Source organism: Trachemys scripta, chromosome 3 (assembly GCF_013100865.1).
Source record: "Trachemys scripta elegans isolate TJP31775 chromosome 3, CAS_Tse_1.0, whole genome shotgun sequence".
NCBI lineage: Eukaryota > Metazoa > Chordata > Testudines > Emydidae > Trachemys > Trachemys scripta.
In genome coordinates this window covers 122,435,629-122,460,593 of record NC_048300.1, presented here as the reverse complement: position 1 = coordinate 122,460,593, position 24,965 = coordinate 122,435,629, and the positions used below count along the sequence as shown (strand labels likewise).

Here is a 24,965-nt window from a genome sequence, read left to right as displayed (position 1 = left end):
CCTCTCCTAGACACTTCTCCAATTTCTGTGGGCTCTGTCTGTTCCGAAACCAGAAATAAGGGTACAGATTATGAAAATCTTCCTGCAACCATCTTCTATGATACTGGCATTGGTGTCTCAGAGACTGGAGTCTGGACTTCCCCATTCTGTGGGAAAACCTCAGGAATCTGTACCACTAATGGAGAAGTTCTGCTCATCTGCATCTTCTTCATTTTATGGCAATAGAAATCCTTCTAGATTTTCTCTTCATTCTTTGTTTGGTTCCTGAAAGGAATTTACAAAGGAGCCCCTCTTGTTGTAGATCTTATGCTTTGGACAGGTCTCAAGTATCTTGGTTTCTACTTTTATGGCATCATAGGTCAGGGACTAAGGCTTGGGCAAACAAGTCTAGTGGTTAAAGACACAGATGGTTGGGCTGGAGAAGGTTAAGCCAGAGTTGGTAGTTAGGGACCAGAGCCAAGGGTCAAGGCTGAGTTGATAGCTAAGGCAATTTTGTATGACTCATATCATTTCAAACCTCCTCTCCCATCCAAAAAAATCAATAAAAGTGTTCCTGAGTTTGCTGGGGCACATGGCAATATGGACATAACATGACCCTGTATTCAAGGTTAAACCTCTGTCCTCTCATAAGGTTGGATGAGGTCAGTTTCAGTCAATCAGGCACAACTTGGACTTACTTATAGAAGATCCTCAGTATGTATTGTCATCTCTCTTTTAGTGGACAGACCCTCTGAATGTTTGCCAGTATATTTGCTTTCATCCTCCACCCCCTTCTGAGCCTCTGGTGTTGAATGCATCTGTGATGGGGCATCTGCCCCACACTAGCCCATAAAGGGTTAATAAAACCCTAGGGAGGCTGTGCAACAAGCAGCCAATTGGGAGGACCGATGGGAGACTGTGCAGGAGACAGCCAATTGGTGAGGGCTATGAGGAGCAGTCAATCAGGGCCAGGCAGGCCCATGTAAGAAGAGCTGCAGGGCAGAGTAGTTCAGTTACACCCTGAAGCCTGAGGAGGGAGGAGAACTGGTTGCATTACAGGTAGAGATCAGCTAGCAACTTGGACAGAGCAGTGCTGGGCAGGATCAGGGAGTGAGAGCGAGCTCCCGGCTGACTGTGGGCATGCTAAGGCCCTGAGACAAGGGCGGAGAAGGTGCTGGAGCTGCAGGAAAGTGGCCCAGGGAAGTAGACTGTGGGGTTGGAGGGGATGCAGCACGTGGCTGCCATCTACAGAGTCCCTGGGCTGTGACCCGGAGTAGTGGGTTGGCCCGGGTTGGCCCCCCTCCCATCCCCATTGGCCACTGAGGAAGTGCCTGGACAGTGGACTATGGTTCCCCCGGAAGGGGGGAGAACTGACTGTGGTCGTTGGGACAACTTGCATCCTGGAGTAGAAATGACGGCAGCAAGATGTCACCAGAGGAGGGTGCACGGGTGGACTAAGCTAATTCCCAGGACAGCCAGCAGGAGGTGCCACAGCAGTGAGTCATGCCCCATCACAATATCCAAGCTATGATGGGGGGTACACTTGGGTTTTCTTCAAATTCAGAGTAAGTAGTCCAAGGCAGAGTCTTGGTTACACATAAATGTACAAAAGCTCAAGTTTGTTAGTCTAACCTCCAAGGCATTTCTGCCCCTCCTTCAGGGGCCCACTTCCTAAAACATAAAGGACAATACACCTATACAGTATATAAACAATCAAGGGGGAGTGAGATTATCCCCTTCTGTCAGGAATCAATATACCTATGGGACTGGTGCATCCAACATTGGGTTGGGCTAATAGCTTTCCATCTCCTGGGTACCCAGAATTATTTGGCAGATCAGCTGAGCAGGAAAAGCTCCATTACTCATGAATGAGAGTTAAAAGATTCTGTTCCATACTAGATATTCCTAAAATAGGGAGTTCCCTCAACAGACCTGCTTGCTACAGTATAGAAACATATTTCCCCTACCCCCTAGAAGCAGTGCAAAGGCTTGGGGGAGTCAGAGGTAATGGAAGAGCTGAGGGAAAGGGAAGTAATTGCTGTGAAGGAGCCTGGATGTGAAGTGGGAGAGTTGTTGGGTGTGGGCAAGAAAAGTATGGATCCGTTTTGTTTTTGGTGGGGAGGGATTGTTAGGGATCCCCCTATGCAGACCCTGGCTGACCCTAGCCTCTCTCATTCAGTCAGGCACATCTGGCCCTGGGCCCATGTGTCCCTGCACCACCATTCAGCACCCATCCCCCATATATCCCTCCCTCCTCCCCCATCCCCATGTGACCCTGTGCTCCCATTCAGCCACCCCTCCCCCATGTCTCTGTACTCCCCCCTCCCTAACCCTATGTGTCCCTGCCCCCTCTCAGCCACCCCTTCCCCTTTGTCCCTGCATGCCTTGTCCCCCCCATCCCCCTATGTTCCTGCACCTCCACTGCTATTCAGCCCCTGTCCATCTGTCCCCCCACTAGCCCTTCTGAACCCCATTCTGTGACCCCCCCAGCAGTTCCATGTGCCCCACATTGTCCGTTCCCCTATATATGTCTCCTGACCTGGCCCCACGGGCAGGGCACTGTGAGGAACGCAGCGTCTTCTCTTTCCTATCCGTGTCTAGGGACAATAGTGTCCCTGGTGGACAAAAGGTGTAACTGCAGCACTTTTCAGCAGAATGTAATTTCTGCTGAGGAAAAAAAATTCTTTGCAAAACATGAATTCTATATGTGCACAGTGACACTCCTGGGGAAATTCTGCAACTGATACAGAGTCCTTACCTGGATTTTTCATATTGGTGAAGGAACTGAGTATCTATTGGAGCTGTGCATGTACCCTTGCTACAGGGGGCATGAAGGCATATAGGGCACATGCACAGCTCCAATAGATACTTCTTGGTAAAATATTCTGGGCTTATGCATGCACACACTTACATTAGGATCCAAGCAGATAAAAGCATCTTTAAGAACTCCAGTTACTGTAAGGCAAGTAACCTCTTTACGGTTCCCTCAATAAAAGTAACTCAGTCCATATGTACTGTATGGTAGTATTTTATATTCTGATCACTTTCATGCCTTAATATATGTGTAGTGTGGCTGAGTTACAGTTGCTGTAGAAACCATATTTTTAGTTTCCAGATGTAGCGAAGCGAAGACTCATCGGCGTGGCGCCCCACTACACCAGACTGTTATAATTTAGATTTTAAATTGCACGAATGTTAATGTAGATATTTATTTTTAAATTCTATTTTTTTTAAATAAAAAAGAGAACTTTTATTGATGGTGGCAATCTCAATAAATTAATAAACGGACAAGGTAGCCCAGGTGGGGTGGGGAGGAGGGAAGGACAAGGCCACATTGTTTATTGTAGCCACACTAAAAATCAAACTGTTTGAATGACAGCCTTCTGTTGCTTAGGCCATCCTCTGGAGTGGAGTGGCTGGGTGCCCGGAGCCTTCCCCCCTGCGTTCTTGGGTGACTGGGTGAGGAGGCTATGGAAAATGGGGAGGAGGGTAGGCGGTTATACAGTGGATGCAGTGGGGGTCTGTGGTCTTGCTGGCTTTCCTGCAGCTCCAACAGACGCTTCATCATATCTGTTTGCTCCCCCATTAGCCTCAGCATTGCGTCCTGCCTCCACTCTTCACGCTCACTTAATTTTTTCCTGGCCTCTATCACTGAATGCCTACATGCATTAAGCAGTGCCCTATCAGTGCGGGAGGACTGCATGAGCTCGGAAAACATGTCATCACGAGTGCGGTTTTTTTCGCCTTCTAATCTGCGATAGCCTCAGGGACGGAGATGATAGGGGGAGCGTAGAAACATTCTACGCTTTACAATTCTGTGGGGGGACTGCATGGTCACCTGTGCTGCTGAGTTTGCTACGCTGACCAAACAGGAAATTAAATTCAAAAGTTCCCGGGGCTTTTCCTGTGTACCTGGCTAGTGCATCAGAGTTCAAAGCGCTGTCCAGAGCGGTCATAATGGAGCACTCTGGGATAGCTCCCAGAGGCCCATACTGTCGATTTGCGTCCGCACTACCCCAAATTTGACCCAGCAAAGTCGATTTTTAGCGCTACTCCCCTTGTCAGCGAACAGTACAGAAGTCGATTTTAAGAACCCTTTAAGTCGACGGAATGGGGTTGGTTGTGTGGACACAGTCATTTTTAAATTGACCTAACGCAGCTAAATTCGACCCAACCCTGTAGTGTAGACCAGGCCTCAGACATATCACAAGCTGGTGTGAAAGTTCTGCCACAAAGCTCTGGGGGAGGGAATATTCCCTCTGGCCAATGAACACAGATGTGCTGATAAGCTCTGAGCTATCTCCAGCTGTTTTGAAAGAAGGCCATCACAATGTAGGGCTTTTGAAGACCAGGAAGAGACAAATGGGAGTAATCCTCTCAGACCTCCTCAAAAATACTGATACCTGAGTTAGTCAAGGTGTTCAGTGGAGAGGAATGTGAAGTACTCCCTCCCCCAGATGCTGAGTGGCTAAAAATGGGGGGTAAAGTTTGAATCCCAATTTGTAAAATAATTTAAACAATGAAACAATTCCCAAGAGGTGTTATTAAATTTATATCAGATGATACTTGCTTTCATATTTGTCTTCAGCAGGCTTTACAGGTTGCTGATTTTCTTCTTTTAATTTCAGCACCTCTTGCAGTTCTCTCCTGAAATTAGAAAATTCCGTATCTTTATTTGTATAAAATATGGTTGAAACAAGTTTCAAACATTAAATGCAATTGAAAATGCAGAAAATACTGTTCAATATTAAGATACAGTTTGGCAAGCCTGCATCTTCAAAGTGATTCATTACTAAATAAAAATCAATCATGATTTGTGTCCTTTCCTGGATGTTATCATTTTGACAAATAAACAAATGACGGGGACCAAAGAAAACATATTAGCTAGAGGATCTCCCCACACCAAATGTGGTTATCTGAGTTTCGAATTCATCAGATAACACTAAGGTAACAATGTATTGCAGGACTTTGGACCTACCAGAACTATTCTTAATTTTTTTTTTAAGTGCACTGTGTTAATGGATATAGGTTCAGATCTCCTTAATGTAAAATAGATGTGGAAATTTGTGTGACCATAAAAACAGTGCATGTTCTTGTAGAATATATTATCTTATATCAAATTATTTTTTTATTATTTTTATATTTTATGCATTCACATGTTACATTTTACCTTGTTTCTTCCTCCTCTTTTTGCTTTTTTAATGCTTCATCTGTAAGTCTTTCCAAAATCTTAGAATTAATTTCATCTTTATTTGTTAGGTACAGTCTGCGTAGTAAAAATATTCCTGCAATACAATTATACAAGAATAATATACTTTTGGCAATAATATAAAACTATCTCATTAGAATGAGTATGCTTTTAAGGTATGAAAGCCCTTTTACAAATAGTTGACAGCTTAGAGAGACGTTTTTAAATTTTAGAAAAGAAGTGTGTGCCAATTTAAATGACAGGTATACCACTTTTGAAAATTGTTAAGCTTTGTTTTCCGTGCCAACAGCCTAATCACTTGAGTGTGGGATATGGCAAGGCTGTTGGGGGGATAAGTATTGAAATTTTACATTTGCATATCTCATATTTTAAACTGAAATTGCTGTTTTTCTAGTTTGTATGTGTGCCCATAGTTTAAGAATGACAAAAATTTTAAAAAATGAAAAAAATATAGAATCCATATTACTGGTGCAGAGTATGCAGAAATAAAGACTTATGTCCTCAGTTCTGCAAAGCTCTAATCCATATGAGTAACTTTATTCACATGAGCAGTTGCATGTTATTCATTTGGTTTGGCAAACAGATACAGGGATATACCGTTGGCAGGAATTAAATAGAGCTATGCTGATTTCAGGGATTCTCACAACAAAATTTTTGGTGACCTCAGAATGTGGCCACCTACTCTTGCTGGTGGCTGCTATGACAGTTTTTCCTAAAATGCTTAATTAACTTTAGGAAAAACTAATACATATGCACATTTGCATGTCCAAATCATAGTAACTTATTTATGCAAGTGTTGGGGTGGTGTGTGTGGTTTTTTTTTTTGCGCAAACTCAGTAATAAAAATAATACAGTTGTCTCTATTGTTTTCTGGACCCAAACAGAATAGAAACACAAATAAGGTGCTTTGCATGTTGTCTTTTTTTTGTTGTTGTTTCTTTTTTTTTTTTTAAGACTTGCTAGCTAGTAAGCCTGCTTCTACTTTTCACAGCAGTAGACTTGTTAGCTAGCTGGGAGGCAGTAGAAAGTGATATTAACAAACATATGAATATCACTTTTCACAGCAGATTTACTCAGCCGTGGCAAGCCAGGAGACAAATTAAGCCTTGGATGGGGAGGTGGGTAGGGAGGCGGCTGGGGGTGATGGGGTGGATGGGTGAGGGACCAGGGGAGGCAGCAAGGACCAGGGGTGATGTGTGAGGGGCCGGGGGACAGAGCCCATGGCCGGATCCCACTGCTGCATGGCTGGAGCCTGCCACCCATCACCCCAGGGCTGGAGCAGGAAGCCTGAGCCTCACTGCCCCAGGGAAGATGGGGAACTCACACGAGCTTTCTGTTCCTCTGGCATTTGTGGCTCCAGAGGAAGGCAGAGTCCAACCCATCCTGGTGGCCCAGGGGAGGGCCACTGCTTTGTCCTCCCCAATCACCAGCCAGAAGGCTGTGGTGGCAAGAAAAGCCCCTGTTGGCCGCATCCAGCCACTGTGGCCGCATTTGAGAAACATGGATTTATACCAACTGAGGGTGTGGCCTATGATACAATGACTCAGAGTGCTCTAGAAATGCAGAAGTGGGCTATTATTTCTATTAGAAGATACAAGTGGAAAGCAGACATAGAATTTGTAAACATTTACATCAACAAAACATTTAAAATAGTTAAGGGGATAATCCACTAATACAGCTATAAAAAAGCCAGAAACTACATAGTTTGTTCCTTAGCCATCTCTTGATTTCTCTACATTACCTTGCTCATACCCAAACACACAGGGTTCCTTCTACAAAAACAACAAGGAGTCTGGTGGCACCTTAAAGACTAACAGATTTATTTGGGCATAAGCTTTCGTGAGTAAAAACCTCACTTCTTCGGATGCATAGAGTGAAAGTTACAGATGCAGGCATTATATACTGACACATACTGACATACACATACATACCGTGTCAGTATATAATGCCTGCATCTGTAACTTCTGCATTATATATTGATCTGGGTGTGTGGTTGGTCCTTTGGGATCAGAAGAATCTTTTATCTGATGGAATTGGTTTTAAAGAACCATTTATCGTTAACTCTAGTGTTTTTGGTGGTGGGTAAGAACCTCACTTCTTCAGATGCAAGTAATGGAAATCTCCAGAGGCAGGTATAAATCAGTATGGAGATAACGAGGTTAGTTCAATCAGGGAGGGTGAGGTGCTCTGCTAGCAGTTGAGGTGTGAACACCAAGGGAGGAGAAACTGTTTCTGTAGTTGGATAGCCATTCACAGTCTTTGTTTAATCCTGATCTGATGGTGTCAAATTTGCAGATGAACTGGAGCTCAGTCTGGTCCTGAAGTTTTTTTGCTGTATGATGGCTACCTTTACATCTGCTATTGTGTGGCCAGGGAGGTTGAAGTGTTCCCCTACAGGTTTTTGTATACTGCCATTCCTGATATCTGACTTGTGTCCATTTATCCTCTTGTGTAGTGACTGTCCAGTTTGGCCAATGTACATAGCAAAGGGGCATTCCTGGCATATATAACATTGGTGGACGTGCAGGTGAATGAGCCGGTGATGTTGTAGCTGATCTGGTTAGGTCCTGTGATGGTGTTGCTGGTGTAGATATGTGGGCAGAGTTGGCATCGAGGCTTGTTGCATGGGTGGGTTCCTGAGTTAGAGTTGTTATGGTGCGGTGCGTGGTTGCTGGTGAGAATATGCTTAAGGTTGGCAGGTTGTCTGTGGGCGAGGACTGGCCTGCCTCCCAAGGTCTGTGAAAGTGAGGGATCATTGTCCAGGATGGGTTGTAGATCACTGATGATGCGTTGGAGAGGTTTAAGCTGAGGACTGTAGGTGATGGCCAGTGAGTTCTGTTGGTTTCTCTTCTGGGCCTGTCTTGTAGCAGGCGGCTTCTGGGTACACGTCTGGCTCTGTTAATTTGTTTCTTTATTTCCTTGTGTGGGTATCGTAGTTTTGAGAATGCAGAAGCAGTTTCTCCTCCCTTGGTGTTCACACCTCACCTGCTAGCAGAGTACCTCACCCTCCCTGATTGAACTAACCTCGTTATCTCTATACTGATTTATACCTGCCTCTGGAGATTTCCATTATTTGCATCTGAAGAAGTGAGGTTCTTACCCACGAAATCTTATGCTCCCAATACTTCTGTTAGTCTCAAAGGTGCCACAGGACCCTCTGTTGCTTTTTACAGATTCAGACTAACACGGCTACCCCTCTGATATTTTCTTATAACAATACCTCAAACAAAGACATCAAAATTGGGAAAAGATTTTAATTTTTATGCTTTAAAACATTTACTAACCATTTTTTTCTATATTCTTAAGACAGACGACAGTGTCAGGTAAGAGGCCTTTTTCTGACAAGACTAACCAATGCTCTGATGTTGTAGGATAGTTATCCAGTACCCATCCTCCTTTTTCTGGAGCCCCAGGAAACCTGTCTTTGTTCTTCTTAGTGAGCTGTTACAAAGTGTTGGATTTAGTTGTAAAACAAAATGATATAAATACAAGATCAGTGAATTGTTTAGAAAAACAGACAATACAAATTCTTTCTGCATTGTATTAACCTGTTTAATGTCATTTTTCTTTCCAATAAAGGGTCTTTTTATTAGTTATAGAAGAGATTTGTAACTTATGTGTCTGAATGAAGAAAGAATATAACAGAACAAATGGAGATGAATGTATAAAAATACACTGTAGTTTCCAAAAATAACTACAGAGAACTTAGATTCATGTCTCAGGAATAAGTTACAAACTGGCTAACAAATCTAAAATAAAGACCCTTGTATAAGCCTCTGGTCATATGAAATATGTAGACCATTATACAGCTTTGAAACACATCCTAGTGACTTTTTAAGCACTTCTCTGGACTCTTCAGATGCTCATAAAGAAACAAACAGGGTTTAAGCCATTCTGTTACAGCAGTAGCTATTGGGGACTACAGTAAATTTTTCTTCTTCCCTGCTCAGAAAAAAATAATACATTCTTTTCAAATAATGTGTTTGTCTGTGTTTCAGTTCTTTTCGTACAAGGGTACCCTTGCTTCTCCCTCAAGGGCTAATCTGTGGCATTAAACCATGTCAGGTAAAGATCAATGCACATCTAATAAACCTACTCCTTTCTAGGAATCTTCAGATATCAGGGAAAATTCAGACCAGCTGTAAAACAGCACTGATTTTTCACCAGATCTGAAGTTAGCACTGTATGTTGGGAGATCCTACCAAATTCAACCATGACAGCAGATGCATTCATGCTCTTTTGCTCTCATTAGGGCCCTTCAAGTATATTGCTTCCAGAGCACCCCATGTTAGAGCCATATTGTAGACACACAAACCATATTGTGGATACAGTAGGGTACCTACCTACACAACATCTGAAAGGGAAGGCCCACTCCCACAGTCCCTAACTGCTTGATCAGAAGCAGAATTCCAAAGAATTAGAGAGAGGGTGACTGTGGATAAGAGAGCTAAGTCACCAATAACTTCAGTTACAGGTGAATAATATTGTTTTCTCCTTCATCAGGGTCTCTACTTCTGAAGTTTATTAAGCAAGATTACTTGAAGGGGAGCTGAAATATATCCCAAATTAAGAAGAAACTGCATAACTACTTCTGAGGCAGGCATCTGACCTATCTTCAGAGTCTAATACTGCTCACAAAAAATGTAAACTGAACTTTGTTTACAGTTTTGCAGATTTCCAAGATTGACAAAATGGTAGTTACACTTTAAAAGCTGTGGTAGCTTAAGTGGAATGAGCATTACTCTTTTGAGAAAAGAAAATGCATAACCTTGCATTTGGATGTATTTAATGCATCTAGGTACAAAGAATGTGGAATCCAGACCAGTGAATGGTTGTGTCACCACCTGCCCTGTAACCCTGCATGCCTTAAATCCTTTGCTGCTGTGCCTCACAACCCAGATACCAACAGCCAGCAGACAAGTATAAAGTCCTCTGAAGTGTTCGTGTGCTTTGCAGCTGTGATTCAATACTCTGACCCCAGCATTCTGCCTACAACACAACAGCCCAACTCTAATCTCTATTACCCAGTTATCTTATGCAGAAGTGACCCCAGACATACTCCCAGACCTCAATTTCCCCCAAAGCATCTTCCATGAAGTGTCCCCTCCCCCGTAGTGAAGACCTGCCCTGTGACTATATAACGTGAAGTATACTAGATTCACAATTCAAATGAACAATCTGAAAAGTAAATGTTGCAAGAGAATACATAAAATATTACAAGGAACTCTTAGAAATAATATTTGAATGTTTTGGTACTGGTATTTTTACCTCTGTAATAGCTTTCTCTAATACTTCAGGATATACTTCAGCCGGTAGCATTATTGGAGATTGTGCTGCAATTTTTACAGCTTCTTCTACCAAAGCTTGAACTTCTGGGTGATCAGCAGTTACCTCTGACTCTGATGTATTTATTGATGTATCTTCTATTGTGTTTGCAAGGAATTAATTAATAATAAAGATTGCTAATATCTTACATTTTACACAGTGTTTTTCATCTAAATGGTTAAGCATTTTACGGATTTTACAAATTAGTGTGTATATCCTATAAACAGGAGTCATTTAAATGACCTCCAAAATACAGCCAATTCTGAGGTGGAATGCAGCAACACTACACAACAGTTTTGAAGAAGTTACACAACATGAATTGAAGAATATTCCCTCTAAATGTATTTAATTATTTAATAATGACAACTGAAGACCTTGATTTTATGTCTCATTCAAAAGATAACCTCTTACACAGCACAATGACCCCTAACACTAGAAGGGGCATTAGTTCAATATTGACTCAGGGAGAAAAGTGATACCAACTGAATCATCACTACCACTTCCTTTAGCACCCTCAGAGCTTCTCTTGTGGGTTTCCTAGTCAAAGTGTTAACCTGCTATGACCCAGTATAGTATGTTAGAAATAACAAATCATAACGCAAGGTGGCACCTCATCAGGGGTAGTAGATTATTTTTCGTTGAGGTCAAAATGTCTTGGTCAAGATATAGTCAAGGTCCAGACTCCAGAGAAAATAATAATGATAATAATAGTTAATAAGTAAATAAAAATTTCAGGGTCTGTTCAAAAGTGGCTGACAATCCAGATTTGGCCCGCGGTCCGCCTATTGACTACCCTTGCTATGAACTATGAAGTCTATATTCCCAAAGATGTGTAAGTCAATTACTCACATTGAATGCACTGTGCTAATCAATCATTCATTTATTGTACAACAGGAATAAAGATCCTAAAATATTTAACTATTTCAATATATGAGGATTTCAAGATAATTAATTTTTCCATATGCCTTGTTGTTAAAATAGTAACAAAAATATACTGTGGAGTTACTTTATAAAATGCATGATGTATTGTGTGAACGGTTCCATTTGACAAAAATGTCGAACTCGCATTTGGAAATCTAATTATATCAAGATTTTTCATTATTTGTCAGTGTTTAATTTTTGTCCCACAGAGATCTAAACATTATCAAGCTATATCTGCATTAAATTATAATCTCTTTGGTCCGGAGAAGATGTCTGTCTCATTTGTACACTGGAAAACAGACAATTATAATAATTAAAAATATTAGTACCATTTAGTTCTTCTGTGGTTCCTTCTCCATCGGTTCTGGACGTGGAAGTATCCTCAGTGGTGTCTTTAGTATCCACTATAGTTATCAAATATCATAACATTAAAATAATATGATGATTAAAGGAAAATACATTTTTGTCAAAAAATAGAAATAATACGTTTAGGTAAATTTGCATTTCCTTTGTAGGGATGTCTATGTTACACAATAACCAGCATATTACAATCATAATACCAGTACTTCAAGAATAATGTTAAACTTGATTATTATAGTTCAAATTATATTTTAATATAATTCAGTTTATGGATTAATTTTGTAATTGGCAACTCTTGCACAATTTACCAAGGGGTTTGTGAGCTTCAAGTGATGGCTATGTATAATGGTAGAATTGCATTTCCATGACATTGCTAACATGGAAACAATACTGCTTAATATTTTGTATGCAGTGCCATATACTTTGTGGTACGATGGACCTAAATTGTGCCGCAAAGTTTCTAGATGCTGTAGTGTTCTGGTGAAAGTTGTGTAACAGTTTCAAATACATTTTTAAATTTGTGAGTTTTATTGAATTAAATATTAAAAAAAGAATAGTCCAGTCAGTACAGTAGCTTTTATGTTATTTATTTTGATACGGAATTCAGGGTTGCTTTTTTACAGTGTTCCAATATTTTCAGTTTTTAATATGTTATAGGTCATCTTTAGGTTTAAAAGTTAACATTAAAATGTGTGAGACAGTTCACGTCACTCAAATTTATTGTTTCAGACTGGCTGAAAAACTAAGGAAGGCTCCACTGCACCTGTTTATACATGGTTCACATTTTTCAAGCTTTTCTTCCCAACCATGAGGTCTGGAAATATGATTTTTTTTAAAGGAAACTCAGATTCTGAATCACAACTCTGCAGTTAGGGATGAATTCTGTGGCAAATTATGTGGGTGTGGAGTCTGAAGGGCCATGATTATGCATTTGAAAAATTATTTTTCAAGTTTTTCCACAAAGTGTTCACAGAGAGATCATCCACTAAACATTCTTCCAACAGTCTACCACAAGCTCCCACCTAGCATATTCAACTGGATATTTCATCATATTGTAATGTCTTTCAGTGATACAGGAAAAATGGGCCAAATTGGTCTAATTCCACTGAAATATTGGAGTTATACTAGGAATTAACTTGGCTGCCTATGTATTATAGCAAATGAAAAAAAATAAATCAATAAAATATTATGATCGAGAAATAAGTCACACAAAATCCAGAAATCCAAAAAGTTAGGTTTCTAACACAACATTGACTCAATCACATGGAGCTCCACTCAAAGACTGCTCAAATCAATGAAAGTCATTCTAATTCTTCAATGGGAGTTGGTTTGGATTCATGGTCCATCATGTGCTCCTTTGTATACAATGAGTTAGGGAGACTTTCCTTGTTCAATATTTACTTGTACTTTGAATTGGACAATGTTTTTCAAAAGTGTATAGTACAGGCTAAAATTCCACCCAGCTTTGTTGTGCTCATGTGCCATACCAAGAGAACATGGGCAGAGAATGAAGTTATTTAAAAACTCTGGTTATTAAAACATTGAAGGCATGTTTCAATCATGTTTTTTAAATGCTCACAACTTGTCAAGTTTTGAGAATTTAAAAAAACATAGTAGATTTTGACTAGGCTACCCAGAAACATGTCCAATCTAGGGATTCTGTCCCTGACAAATTTCAAGTTCTAGCACCTCAATGAGGAGAGTTAAAAATAATGAAAAATAATTTAAAAAAATGTTTATAACATCCAAAGGTGTATTCCTCCCACACCCGCCCACTGTCTCTTCAGTCTCAAAAGCTGCCGAACCATTTAGGCTCAAAGTTTCAGAAGCATTTCATTCTCAATCATAAACCAGACATGAAAAATAATAAAACCAAAAGATTAAAGTTTTAGTAAGTTATAAGCAACTGACAAAGGCCCTTTAGAATGCTAAATGCCTAGGGGAAAAAATAGTTACCTACCTTTCCATAACTGCTGTTCTTCAAGATGTGTTGAACATGTCTATTCCACTGTAGGTGTGCATGCAACTTGTGCACAGTTATCAGAGAATTTCCCTTCAGCAGTACCCACTGGGGAAGCGCGAGCGCCCTCTGGTCCCTGACATCATTGCACGCAGATATAAAGGGCAATGTTGCCTCCAGACTCTGTCAGTTCCCAATGGAAAGACTCCAATAGAGAGGGGAAGGAGGACAGGTTGTGAAATGGACATGTGCAACATATCTTGAAGAACAAGTTATGGAAAAGTAGATAACAGTTTTTCCTTCAAGTGATTGCACATTTCCATTCCACAGTAGGTGACTCTATGCAGTTCGAATTGGAAGTGGGCTTGGAGTCTACTTGAAGAAGGATTGTAGCAACACTCGTACAAATCTGGCATTGTCTTTAGACTAATGAGAGATGGCATAGTGAGAAGCAAATGTATGGAGTGATGACCAGGTTGCCACCAGGTTGCTATCCTACAGCTATCCAGAATGGGAATGTAAGTGAGAAAGACTGCAGAAGTCACCTGAGACCTGGTCAAATTGCCCATCAGTTTACTCGGAGGTGCAACATCAGTCAATTGGTAGCATAAACCAATACAGATGAAAGTCTAGGCAGAGATCCTCTGGGTGGAGACTGGGTGGCTCTTTACTCTATCTGAAATCACGATGAAGAGTTGAGATGAAGACCTGAATGCTCTAGTCCGATCCTGGTAAGAAGCAAAACTCTTCTAACATCTAGAATATGGAGTTTTTCCTTCTTTACTTGAATGCAGCTTTGGAAAGAAGGTTGGTTAAAAAAAAAATCACTTGATTCATGTGATATTTGGAAACCACTTTAGACAAGAATTTAGGGTGAGGTCAAAAGAAAACCTTGTCCCTAAAGAAAATTGTATAGGGAAGCTCTGATACTAAAGCCTGCAGCTCCTCTACTCTCCTGGGTGAGGTTATAGCAACTGAAAGCCACCTTCAGAGACAGGTGTAACAGAGAATAACTCACTAGCAACTTAGAAGGGGGACCCATCAACTTAGCAAGCACTAAATTCAAACCCCTATGTGGAACCAGGCAATGAACCTGAGGGTATAATATGAGCAAATCCTTTAGAAGTCTGATGGGCAAAGGATTTGAAAAAGTTGATCAGTTATCCACAGTAGGGTGGAAAACAAACAGCTGCCAGATGGACTCGGATGGAACTAAGAGCGAGGATTAGCTCTTTCAAAAACTACAAATAGTCCAAGATACGGCAAATCAGAGTTTGAGCTGGGAGGATGCCTCTTTGTATGGACCAGATGCAGAATGTCTTCCATTTAGAAAGGCAAGTTGAATGTATCCTGCTATTTAGTCACACTTCCTGCATCCTCTTAGAGTAAACTTGTTCTGAGTTTGTCAGCCATGACGCATCCTGCTGTCAGGCAGCAGGCGTGAAGGTTGGGATGAAGGAGGTGGGCTGTGGTCCGGGGAGATCACATCCATGTTTCTCGGGAGCAACAGTGGAAGTCTGATGGATAGGTTAGTAGAGTTGAAAACCAATGAGTTAAGAATAAGGTGAGTGGAATCTTGCTTGACTTTGGATAAGATTTTGGGCAGGAGCAGAATGGAGGGAAGGCATACACCAGGACTTTTGACCAGGGCAGGAGGAAAGCATCTGTCAGCAAACCCAGGCTGTGACCCACATGGGAGAAAAAAAAACAAAACAAAATCCAACACATTTTTTGTTTTCTCTTGTTGCAAATAGGTCCGCTAGGGGAGTTCTCCACCACTGGAAAATGGAACTGGACCATTCATGGTAACCTGCGAAAAACCTGCTCAGGCAGCCTGCCAGAGTATTTTGAACTTCCAGAAGATAAGCAGCTTTCAGGTTGATGGAACTGGCAATGCAGAAATTCCAAAGGATTGCCTCCTGGCATAACTTTGTCGATCGACACCCTTCCCCCACCCATTGCTTGTTTACATGGTTGATAAACTGCTGTATGCTCTAAGAGTACCAGCAAATTCCACTACCTGATATGTGGAAGGAACACCATGCAAGCCAGATGGATGGCCTGGAGCTCCCTGATATTTATATGGAGACTTAGATCCTGGGAAGACCAAAGGCCTTGACTCCAAATGGGACCTGAGTGAGCTCCCCAACCTAGATCTAATGCATCTTGTGACTAGGGTGAGAGTCTGCTGAGGAAGGGCAAAGGGAACTCTCTCGCAAACATTCATAGGTTCTACCAGCAGTCCAGGGAAGACAAGACCTGAGCAGGTACTTGAACCACCATGAGTATATGTTGACAGGCCAGTGAGTACACTGAGACTATCCAACTCTGTAGATCTCTGAGGTGTAGTCTGGCATGCTGCACCATGTAAATGCATGCTGCCATGTGTCCTAGAAGTTTGAGGCAGTTCCAAACTATGGTAACAGGGTGTACCTTTAGATCTAGAACAATGACCTGCATTGTTTAGAACCATGGCTCTAACAGGAAAGCCCAGGTCTTTGTAGAGTCCAGGATTGCCCTATGAATTCTATTCTTTGAACAAGGATGGATTTCTCTGTACTGATTAGAAGTGCCAACACATCAAAAGTGGTTTGAATAATGTCTACGTTGGAGAGTACCTGAGACTTGGTCTGGCATCTTACTAGGCAGTCGTCCAGATAAGGAAGAGAGAGTTATTCGCCTTGTGCAGTAATGGAGATTCTTCTAGATGTGTGTCCCTGTAGGTGCTCCACTTTAGGTGTTGATGCGTCCCTGCACTCGTAACCAGAGATTTATGGTAGTAGTGCCTGGTTGGGTCGCACATGCACAGTCCCCATCTTGTGCTGGTTCAGGCAGTTAACTGGTGCTGTGTGACCAACACCCGCCCCCATTCCTTCTCTTTTGCAGTCTGGTGATAGAACTCCAAAGCAGAGGGGAGGAGAGAGGGTAGTGGAGCACCCACAGGGGGACACATCTTGAAGAACCTCCGTTACTGCACAAGGTAAGTAACTTTCTCTTCTTCTTCAAGTAGTGTCCCTGTGGGTGCTCCTTCGATGGAAGTAGTGTCCCTGTGGGTGCTCCTTCGATGGAAGGAGGGGGCTTTGAAAGTCTGTGTGACCAAACAGGGTATCAAAAGATGCATGTTGTTGCATCCCATAGTGCTGTGTAAATGTGTGTGATGAGGTCTAAGTTGCGGACCTACAAATTTCTGCAATGGGAAAATTGTTGAGAAATGCTATGGAGGCTGATAGACTTTTGGTAGAGTGAGTACGGATCCCCGTAGTGGGTTGTCGTCATGTTGGAGATAACACAGTTTGATACAGTCTGATATCCATTTGGATAGCCGTTGTTTGGAAATGGTGTTGCCTTTTGATCGTTTGGTGATTGAAATGAACAGTTTTGGAGACTTGCAAAAAGATTTTGTTCTATGGATCTAAAAGGCTATAGCCTTGTAGACATCCAATGAATGTAGTCTAGATTGTCGTCTGTCCGTATGTGGTTTCGGAAAAAATGTTGGTAAGTATTGTGACAAAGTTCCTCCTCTATCTTGGTGGGTCTGTGCTTATTGGCGGATTTTTCTTGCCTCAGAGATTCACCATGTGGGTTGGGGAACAGCCCAGAGACATTCCCCTCTGGTAGAACCCACCGTCTAGGTCAATTGGGAGGTTTGGGGGGAACCCGGTCCCGCCCTCTAATCCGGGTTCCAGCCCAGGGCCCTATGGACTGCAGCTGTCTAGAGTGCCTCCTGGAACAGCTGCACGACAGCTACAACTCCCTGGGCTACTTCCCCATAGCCTCCTCCCAACACCTTCTTTATCCTCACCATAGGATCTTCCTTCTGATGTCTGTTAATGCTTGTACTCCTCAGTCCTCCAGCAGCACGTCCTCTCACTCCCAGCTCCGTACGCACACACCTCACTAACTGGAGTGAGAGCCTTTTTATACCAGGTGTCCTGATTAGCCAGTCTGTCCTAATTGATTCTAGCAGCTTCTTCTTCATTGGCTCCAGGTGTCCTAATTAGCCTGCCTGCCTTAACTGGTTCCAGCAAGTTCCTGCTTGTTCTGGAACTGCCCTTGTTACTTTACCCAGGGAAAAGGGATCTACTTAATCTGGAACTAATATATCTGCCTTCTATCACTCTTCTGTAGCCATCTGGCCTGACCCTGTCACAGTATGTAGGTTGGTTAATTGAAAGGATGAGACAACCTTAGGTAAAAACTTAGTATGTGGTCTGAAAGATACATTATCTTTGAAAAGGATTGTATAAGGTGGGTCTGTCATGAGAGTTGCTAGTTCCCACACTCTCCTGGCAGATATAATGGTCACTAGGAATGCAACCTTCATAGAGAGGTGTAGTAAGGAGCATGTAGCCATGGGCTCAAAAGGGGGCCGGTGAGGGTGTGGAGGACTAAGTTGAGGTCCCATGGCGGGTTAGGGTTCCTAACTTCTGGACAGGAGGTGGAGAGACAGTTTAGGAAACATTTAGTAAGCGGATGCGTGAAAACAGAGAATCCATCAACTTTATGATGAAATGTCATGAAGGCTGACAGATGTACATGGATCGAACTCATGGAGAGGCCCGTTTGTTTGAGTTCCAGTAAGTAATCTAAAATAAGAGGTAAGGGGGCTGACAGAGATGTAGTCTGTTTGCGTTGGCACCATGAGTCAAATCGCTTCCACTTATGTACGTATGTGAGTCGGGGTAGTTGTCCTATGGCTGTTTAATAATGTTTTGTACCTCTGAGGAACATGTCATTTCAGATTCTGAGAGCCATGTAGTAACCAGGCTTTGAGATGAAGTCTTTGGGGATCCGGATGGATGACGCGACCTGTGTCCTGCGATAGAAGCCAAGGCAGAAGTAGGAGTGTGTGTGGTGGACAGACTGCCATGTGGAGAAGATAAGGGTACCACGTTTGTTGCATCTATGTGGGGGTTATTAGGATCACTCTGGATCAGTCTGGTTTTATCTTGCGGAGTACATGGGAGAGGGGTGCAAGGAAAAGTGTATAGGAGGGGAGCATTTCACTTGATGAGGAAGGCATCGCCTAGACAGTGTCAACCAAGTCCTGCTCTGGAGCAGAATGGAGGCATTTGGGGTTTTATGTGGTTGCAAAGAGGTCTATTGTTGGGTACCCCCACATCTGAAAAATATCTAGGATTACCCACGTATTCAACTCCCATTCGTGGTCTCGATAAAACTTCCTGCTCAGGGTATCTGCCATGATGTTCCGGCAGCCAGGTAGGTATGATGCTATAACATGGACATTATGTTTGATGCATCATTGCCAAAGACGCATGGCTTCTACACATAAGGAGTGCAATCGCACTCCCCCTTATCTGTTTATGTAGAACATACAAGCTACATTGTCTGTAAAAATCTGTACTGTTTTGTTTTTGATTAGTGGTAGGAAGGGAGAACAGCTTGTAGTTCCAGCTGGTTGATATGAAGATGGGACTCTGCCGTAGACCACTGGCCCTGTATAGAGTGTGTTTTCAGATGTGCCCCCCAGCCTAGGAGGGAAGCGTCCATGGCGATGGTGAGCGATGGTGGATTCTGTAGGAATGGCACCCCCCCGCTGACATTGTCTGGCTTGGTCAACCTTAAAAGGGAATCCTAGACTGTATTGGGCATGATGATGAGCTTGTTTATGTTGTGCCTATGTGGGACATAATTTGTCCAGAGCCAGGCTTGTAGATACTGCATGTGTAGTCTTGCATGTCGGACAATGAAGGTTGTGGCAGCCACGTAGCCTAGGATTTGTATGCAAGTTCTGTCAGACACTTGTGGGCTGTTTTGCACTGTTGAGATCAAGGCAGTTAAAGTCAGAAAGTGTTTTGTTGGTAGGGAGGCAGTTGCTTCAAGGGAGTTGAGGTCTGCTCCAATGAATTCCAGGCATTGGACAGGTATTAGAATATAATTTTGTATGCTTATGTGAAGTCCTAAGGTGGTGAACATATTTATTGTACATTGGGTGGTGGCTGTAGCTATGTGCAGTGTTGATGCTTTCAGCAGACAGTCATCTAAGTAGGGGAATATCAGGATTCCCTCTCCGAGTAGATAGGCAGCTACTACGGCTAGTACCTTTGAAAATACCCAAGGCGTAGTGGAAAGGCTGAAGGGTAGAATGTTGTACTGGAAATGGTCCTGTGCTATTGTAAACTGTAGGAATTTCCGATGGGAGGAATGGATGGATATATGAAAGTATGCATCCTGGAGGTTGAGGGTTGAGAACCAGTCCCCGATCTCTAATGCTGGTATTATGGTGCTTAGTGTGATCATTCTGAATCACTGTGTTTTCACAAACTTGTTGAGTCACCCGAGATTGAGAATAGGTCTCCAACCTCCTGTTTTTTTCTGTGTGAGAAAGTAGTGGGAACAGAACCCCTTCCCTCTGTACTTGGTTGGTATGGGTTCTACTGTTCCCAGAGATATGAGATGGTTTACCTCTTCTCACAGAAGATGTTCGTGAGAAGGGTCCCTGAAGAGGGACAGTGAAGGGGGATAGGTAGGGGGTTTGGAGGTAAGGGGGATGGAGTAACCATTTGATTATTTCTACCCATCTGTCCATGGTAATGTACAGATTGGGTAGAATGGAAGTAGGCAATTTCCAAAAGTCTTGCCAGTTGTAGATGGTGTCAGCATTGAGAGAGATGGGATTCTCGAGCCCTCGACCAAGGTTTCAAATCTGTTGTCTAAAGGTTGATGGCTGAGAGATAGTAGTCAAAGCAGTGGATTGCCGTCTCCTCAAAGTTTTGTTTCCACCCCTGTTGGTCGTAGTATCTATTGCGGTGTGTGTACAGAGGGGGTCGGAATCTTTGAGGAGTTTGATAATTGCTCTGCCATCTCTTGTTCTTAGGTATGTGGATGCCCAGAGATCACAACGTGGCTTTTGAGTCTTTCAAAGTGTGCAGTGACTCATCCGTTTTGTCCGCAAAGAGTTTGGAGCCTTCAAATGGTAAGTTCTCTACGGTGGACTGTACTGGCTTTGGAAAATCAGATAGATGAAGCCAGGAGGCTCTCTTCATAATGACCGCTGTTGCTATGGATCTCAATGCAGCTTGTAGTGCTATTCTGGTGATGAGGTGGCCCTCTGTGATGAGTGCTTTGTACTGCTCTTTTTTGTCTTCTGGAATAAAGTTAATACATTCAGAGAGACTTGTGTAATTATTGTGATTTTTCCAATAGGGCCACATAGTTGGCAATTCTTAATTGTAAGGTTGCAGCCAAATATGCTTTGTGGCCAAATGGGATGAGCTGTTTCCAGTCCTTGTCATATGGGGTGTTTCTGTAGTATTGTTGTCTACCACATTCGGAATTTTGTTTTCTTTTGGTACTTGTTTACCAGCCTTAGATCTAAAATAGGCCTGAGATGCCACTTTGCCTTTGCATATAGGAAGTAAAGGGAATAAAATCCCTTCCCTCTGAACAAGATAGGAACTTTCTGTATGGCCCCCATGAGGAGTAGAGACTGACTCTCCTGAAGTAGCATGCTCTCAAGAGAGTGGTCCCTGAAGAGGGATGGGGAAAGAGGGTGGAAGTGGGGAACAGAAATACATTGAAGGGCGTATCCCAGTTCAACTGTGCTTAAGACCCACTGATCCATGGTGATGCAGGTGCAAGCACTTAGAAAGTGGGATAGATGGTTGGCTAAAACTGGGGTGGGGAGAGATGGCACTGTAGGGAGTAGCATAATGCTCTCGACTGAGGTGTCAAAATTGTTTTGATGACCCAGTTTGTCTAGAAGAAATGTCAGCTGCAAAGGAGGGTGAAGGAAAGGATGCCTCTTGTAACTTCTGCCCCCTCTTTTTGGACAGGTCTTGAGAATGTGGCAAGAATGTTACCTGCACACTCTAGGGCACCCCACCTTTACCCTTCTGTGAGCTCAAAGTGTAACCCAGTTAATTTAGGCACCCCCACCTTACGGCTCCGGGTGAAAAGCACCTACCTTTACCCAGTTCCTAGGGCTCAGGGCCACCCTTACCCAGACTCTAGGGCTCATGGCGTAATCTCCCGCGGTTTTGCTGAGCCTTTTACCAGTGAAAGAGCCTTACACAGTAATATCCTTAACCTCAGTTTATTAACAGTTACCAAAACAGAATACACACGCTAAATATACAATGCTCACCACTCCCAGTAAGGCAGATGAACTTTTCCTGATGGCCAGTCCAGACCAGGTTATCCAGGGGTCAGCTTCTGCACAACATAGCTGGCAGGGTGTTGAGTTCTGGCAGCTCTGGTCTTGGGCTGTGTCCTGGAGTTAGGTTCCAAAGAACTTCCTTTTGGACCCCAGTTTATATAGTTAAACATGAGTCCTGCTTAGCTATACCGTAACAATCATTTTAAACTAAAGTACTACAAAAAAAGTATTTTTCGCCAATTCTAACCCATTATGAAACAATTATTTAACCAGTCGTATCCCACCACCTTAGTTGATTTAAATCTTGCAAAGTTAGTTATGCAACAGACAGAAACAATCAAAGAATCAGACAGAAACCATACAGATAAACAATGGAGAAATAGGGACCACAAAGGCAAAACAATAAAGAAGTATAGATTTCACAAGCACAACTGTTGATAAGTGATTCCTTGCCAGACAGGATGCTATCAAACAAAGTTTTCTTTAACCATTGTGACAAAGCTCTGTCCTTGTCTCCATGGGTCCCACTTTTCCTGGCGGATTTTGCTAGCCTCAGAGGCTCACTGTGACCCTCCACATAGCCCTTCTCTCTCTAGAGGCAAGGGGCACAGGCTACTGAGCCATTTTCATTATAAGCCAGCGAGGGAGGTGAGGAGAAACTATCCTCCCTTGCACAGTCACTGTTGTCTCCCAGTCTCAGTGATTAATCAGAGGGAGGGGGAGCAAAGGGGGAAGCCCAGGCCCACCCTCTACTCTGGGCTCTAGCCCAGGGACCCTAATAGTATCAGCTATGGTAGGTGACCTTTTAGAAACAGGACACAAACAATTCCCTAGGCTACTTTCCTACAGCAGCCCCCACTTCCTCAAGCTCCCTTTCACCCTTACCTCAGGGTCTCCTTCCTTATGCCTGATATGGTGTATATTGCTCAGTCTCTCCAACAGCATAACTTTCTCCCACAGCTCCTGACATGCACGCCCACCTGACTAACTGGGAGGTTTTTAACTAGTTTCAGCCAGCCCCTGATTGGCTTCAGGTGTCCCAATCAACCTAGCTGTCTCCACTGCTTTCTGGAAGGATCTTAATTGGCCCCAGGTGTCTTGATTAACCTGGAGCAACTGCCATTTGGTTATCATGGTAACAGGGATTTGTTTAGCCTGGGGCTAACATACTTGTTCCTCACTACTTTCCTATAGCCATCTGGCCTTGCCCCGTCACAGCATCTTAAGATGGGTTGCTTTATCTGGTGATGGTGGGTACTATTAGGACAAGAGCACCTTCTTAACAGCTCAATATTATATTGTTTTGATGGAATGTGAGGATGTGGCTCTCTGCTTCTTAGCTTATGGTTGCTGCTGCTTACTGCAGAAAAAAGCCTCAGATCTTACAGAAGGTCTGAAGCTGGTGGGAATGCTGTGGGCTTTCTTTTTGCTGCTAGTCTATAGATCCCCAAAGACTTAAGGGTTGCCCTTGAATCCTTAAGACTATAAAGCGTCTCTTCTATTTTATTGGAAAACAGTAAGGGACCTTCAAAAAGAAGGTCTTGAATTGTTTGTTACACTTCTTAGGGAAGGCTGATGACTGCTGCCAAAATGAACAATGCATAGTGATGGACGAAGCCATAGCTCGAGCTGCAGTCTGTCTCATCCAGGTTTGCCTGCAACATTGTCAAGGCAACTAATTTGTCCTCCTCCACTATTACAGAGAACTCTTGCTTTGTCTCACCATGAGGCTTGTCTTTGAACTTCAGGATATTATCCCATAGGATGAAATTGTTGTGCCCGAGAAGAGCTTGCTGGCTCACAATCCTAACCTGTAAACTCCCTGCAGAATAAAAAGTTTCCTGCCAAAAAGGTCTAGCTTATTTGCTTTCTTTCCCTTTGGAGTAAGAAGCCTGGAGTCCCTGCCTCTCTTTTTCACTGGCAGCAGCAATCATCAGGAAGCCCGAGGAGGGTGGTTGTAGAAATGGATCCCTGTAAAGGAACATAATAGCTCTTCTCCACCCTTTTAGTAGCTGGAGGCAGGGAAGAAGGGGTCTGCTATAAAATCCTGACAGATTCCAGATTCCCCCTTAGAGGGTCCTTCAGAGGCAAAAATATCCATGAGCCTGTGTGACCTTTCCTGTACCTCTTCTGTTTGGATATCCAGAGCTGCAGCGACCATCCTCAACAAATCTGGATGAGCTCTGAAATCATCAGGAGGGGGAAAGGTAGACTCATTCCCTCTGCCTCATCAGGTGATGTCGAAGAATAGGCTAAGTGTGTTAGGAGGTCACTCCTCCAATTCCTCTACAGAAGAGTACTGAGCATGTGTTTCCATCTGCATGGTACTGGTCTTAGTACCAGGGGCAGGGCCGGCTCCAGGTTTTCTGCCGCCCCAACTGCAGGAAAAAAAAAAAAAAGCGGCGGCAGCACGATCGCACCACTCCACTCTTTGGTGGCAATTCGGCGGCAGGTCCTTCGCTCCGAGAGGGACTGAGGGATCCACTGCCGAATTGCCACTGAAGACCCGGATGTGATGCCCCAATAGTGTCTGGAGTGCCGTTCCTTGGTATTGGCCGCCCCAAGCACCTGCTTCTTTAGGTGGTGCCTGGAGCCGGCCCTGACCAGGGGAGAGAAGATGATGGCCTCCATGCAGATGCTCCTGGTGCCTAGCTGAGGTAGAAAGGTGGGAAGGGAGCAGAGAGGCTCTATAATGTGGAGGGAAGACCCCAGGGGTCCAACAGGGCCATTGGTACTGAGGTAGGACCCAGCTACGTGAGGCCACTGGCTCTTAGAGTGCTGAGCTGTGATTGGTACCACGGCAGGCAGGCACCCCACTGGAGCTACTGTGCATGCTTGGGGCAATAAAGGTTCAGCTTCAGAGTCTGATGAGGAGCCCCCTTCCGCACACCATGGGGGAACTGACCTGTCAGTACCTGAGAGCCAAGCTCTGAGTCTGGAGAAGGGGATACTGGTAATATCATTGCTGGCTTGCCTCTAGATGGAATCCTATTCAGAGGTGCCATGAGAGAAGTAGTGGTCAGTACTCAACAGTGCTCTGGGGCTGGACTTGGGATGGTAGAAGTGTGTAGTTCCAATCCAACTGTGTGAGA

General features: G+C 43.3%; 1 protein-coding gene across 1 annotated transcript in view; it reads right to left on the bottom strand.

Moving 5' to 3' along the window:
- The window catches only part of AK9 (adenylate kinase 9), a 155,146-nt gene that overhangs the window by 72,986 nt on the left and 57,195 nt on the right, over positions 1-24,965 (bottom strand). The window contains exons 16-20 of the mRNA XM_034765894.1: positions 11,764-11,838; positions 10,457-10,611; positions 8,473-8,629; positions 5,150-5,264; positions 4,550-4,626 (exon numbers count right to left, since the gene is read on the bottom strand). Coding sequence (XP_034621785.1) covers positions 4,550-4,626; positions 5,150-5,264; positions 8,473-8,629; positions 10,457-10,611; positions 11,764-11,838 — 579 coding nt within the window. The remainder of the gene's footprint in view (positions 1-4,549; positions 4,627-5,149; positions 5,265-8,472; positions 8,630-10,456; positions 10,612-11,763; positions 11,839-24,965) is intronic.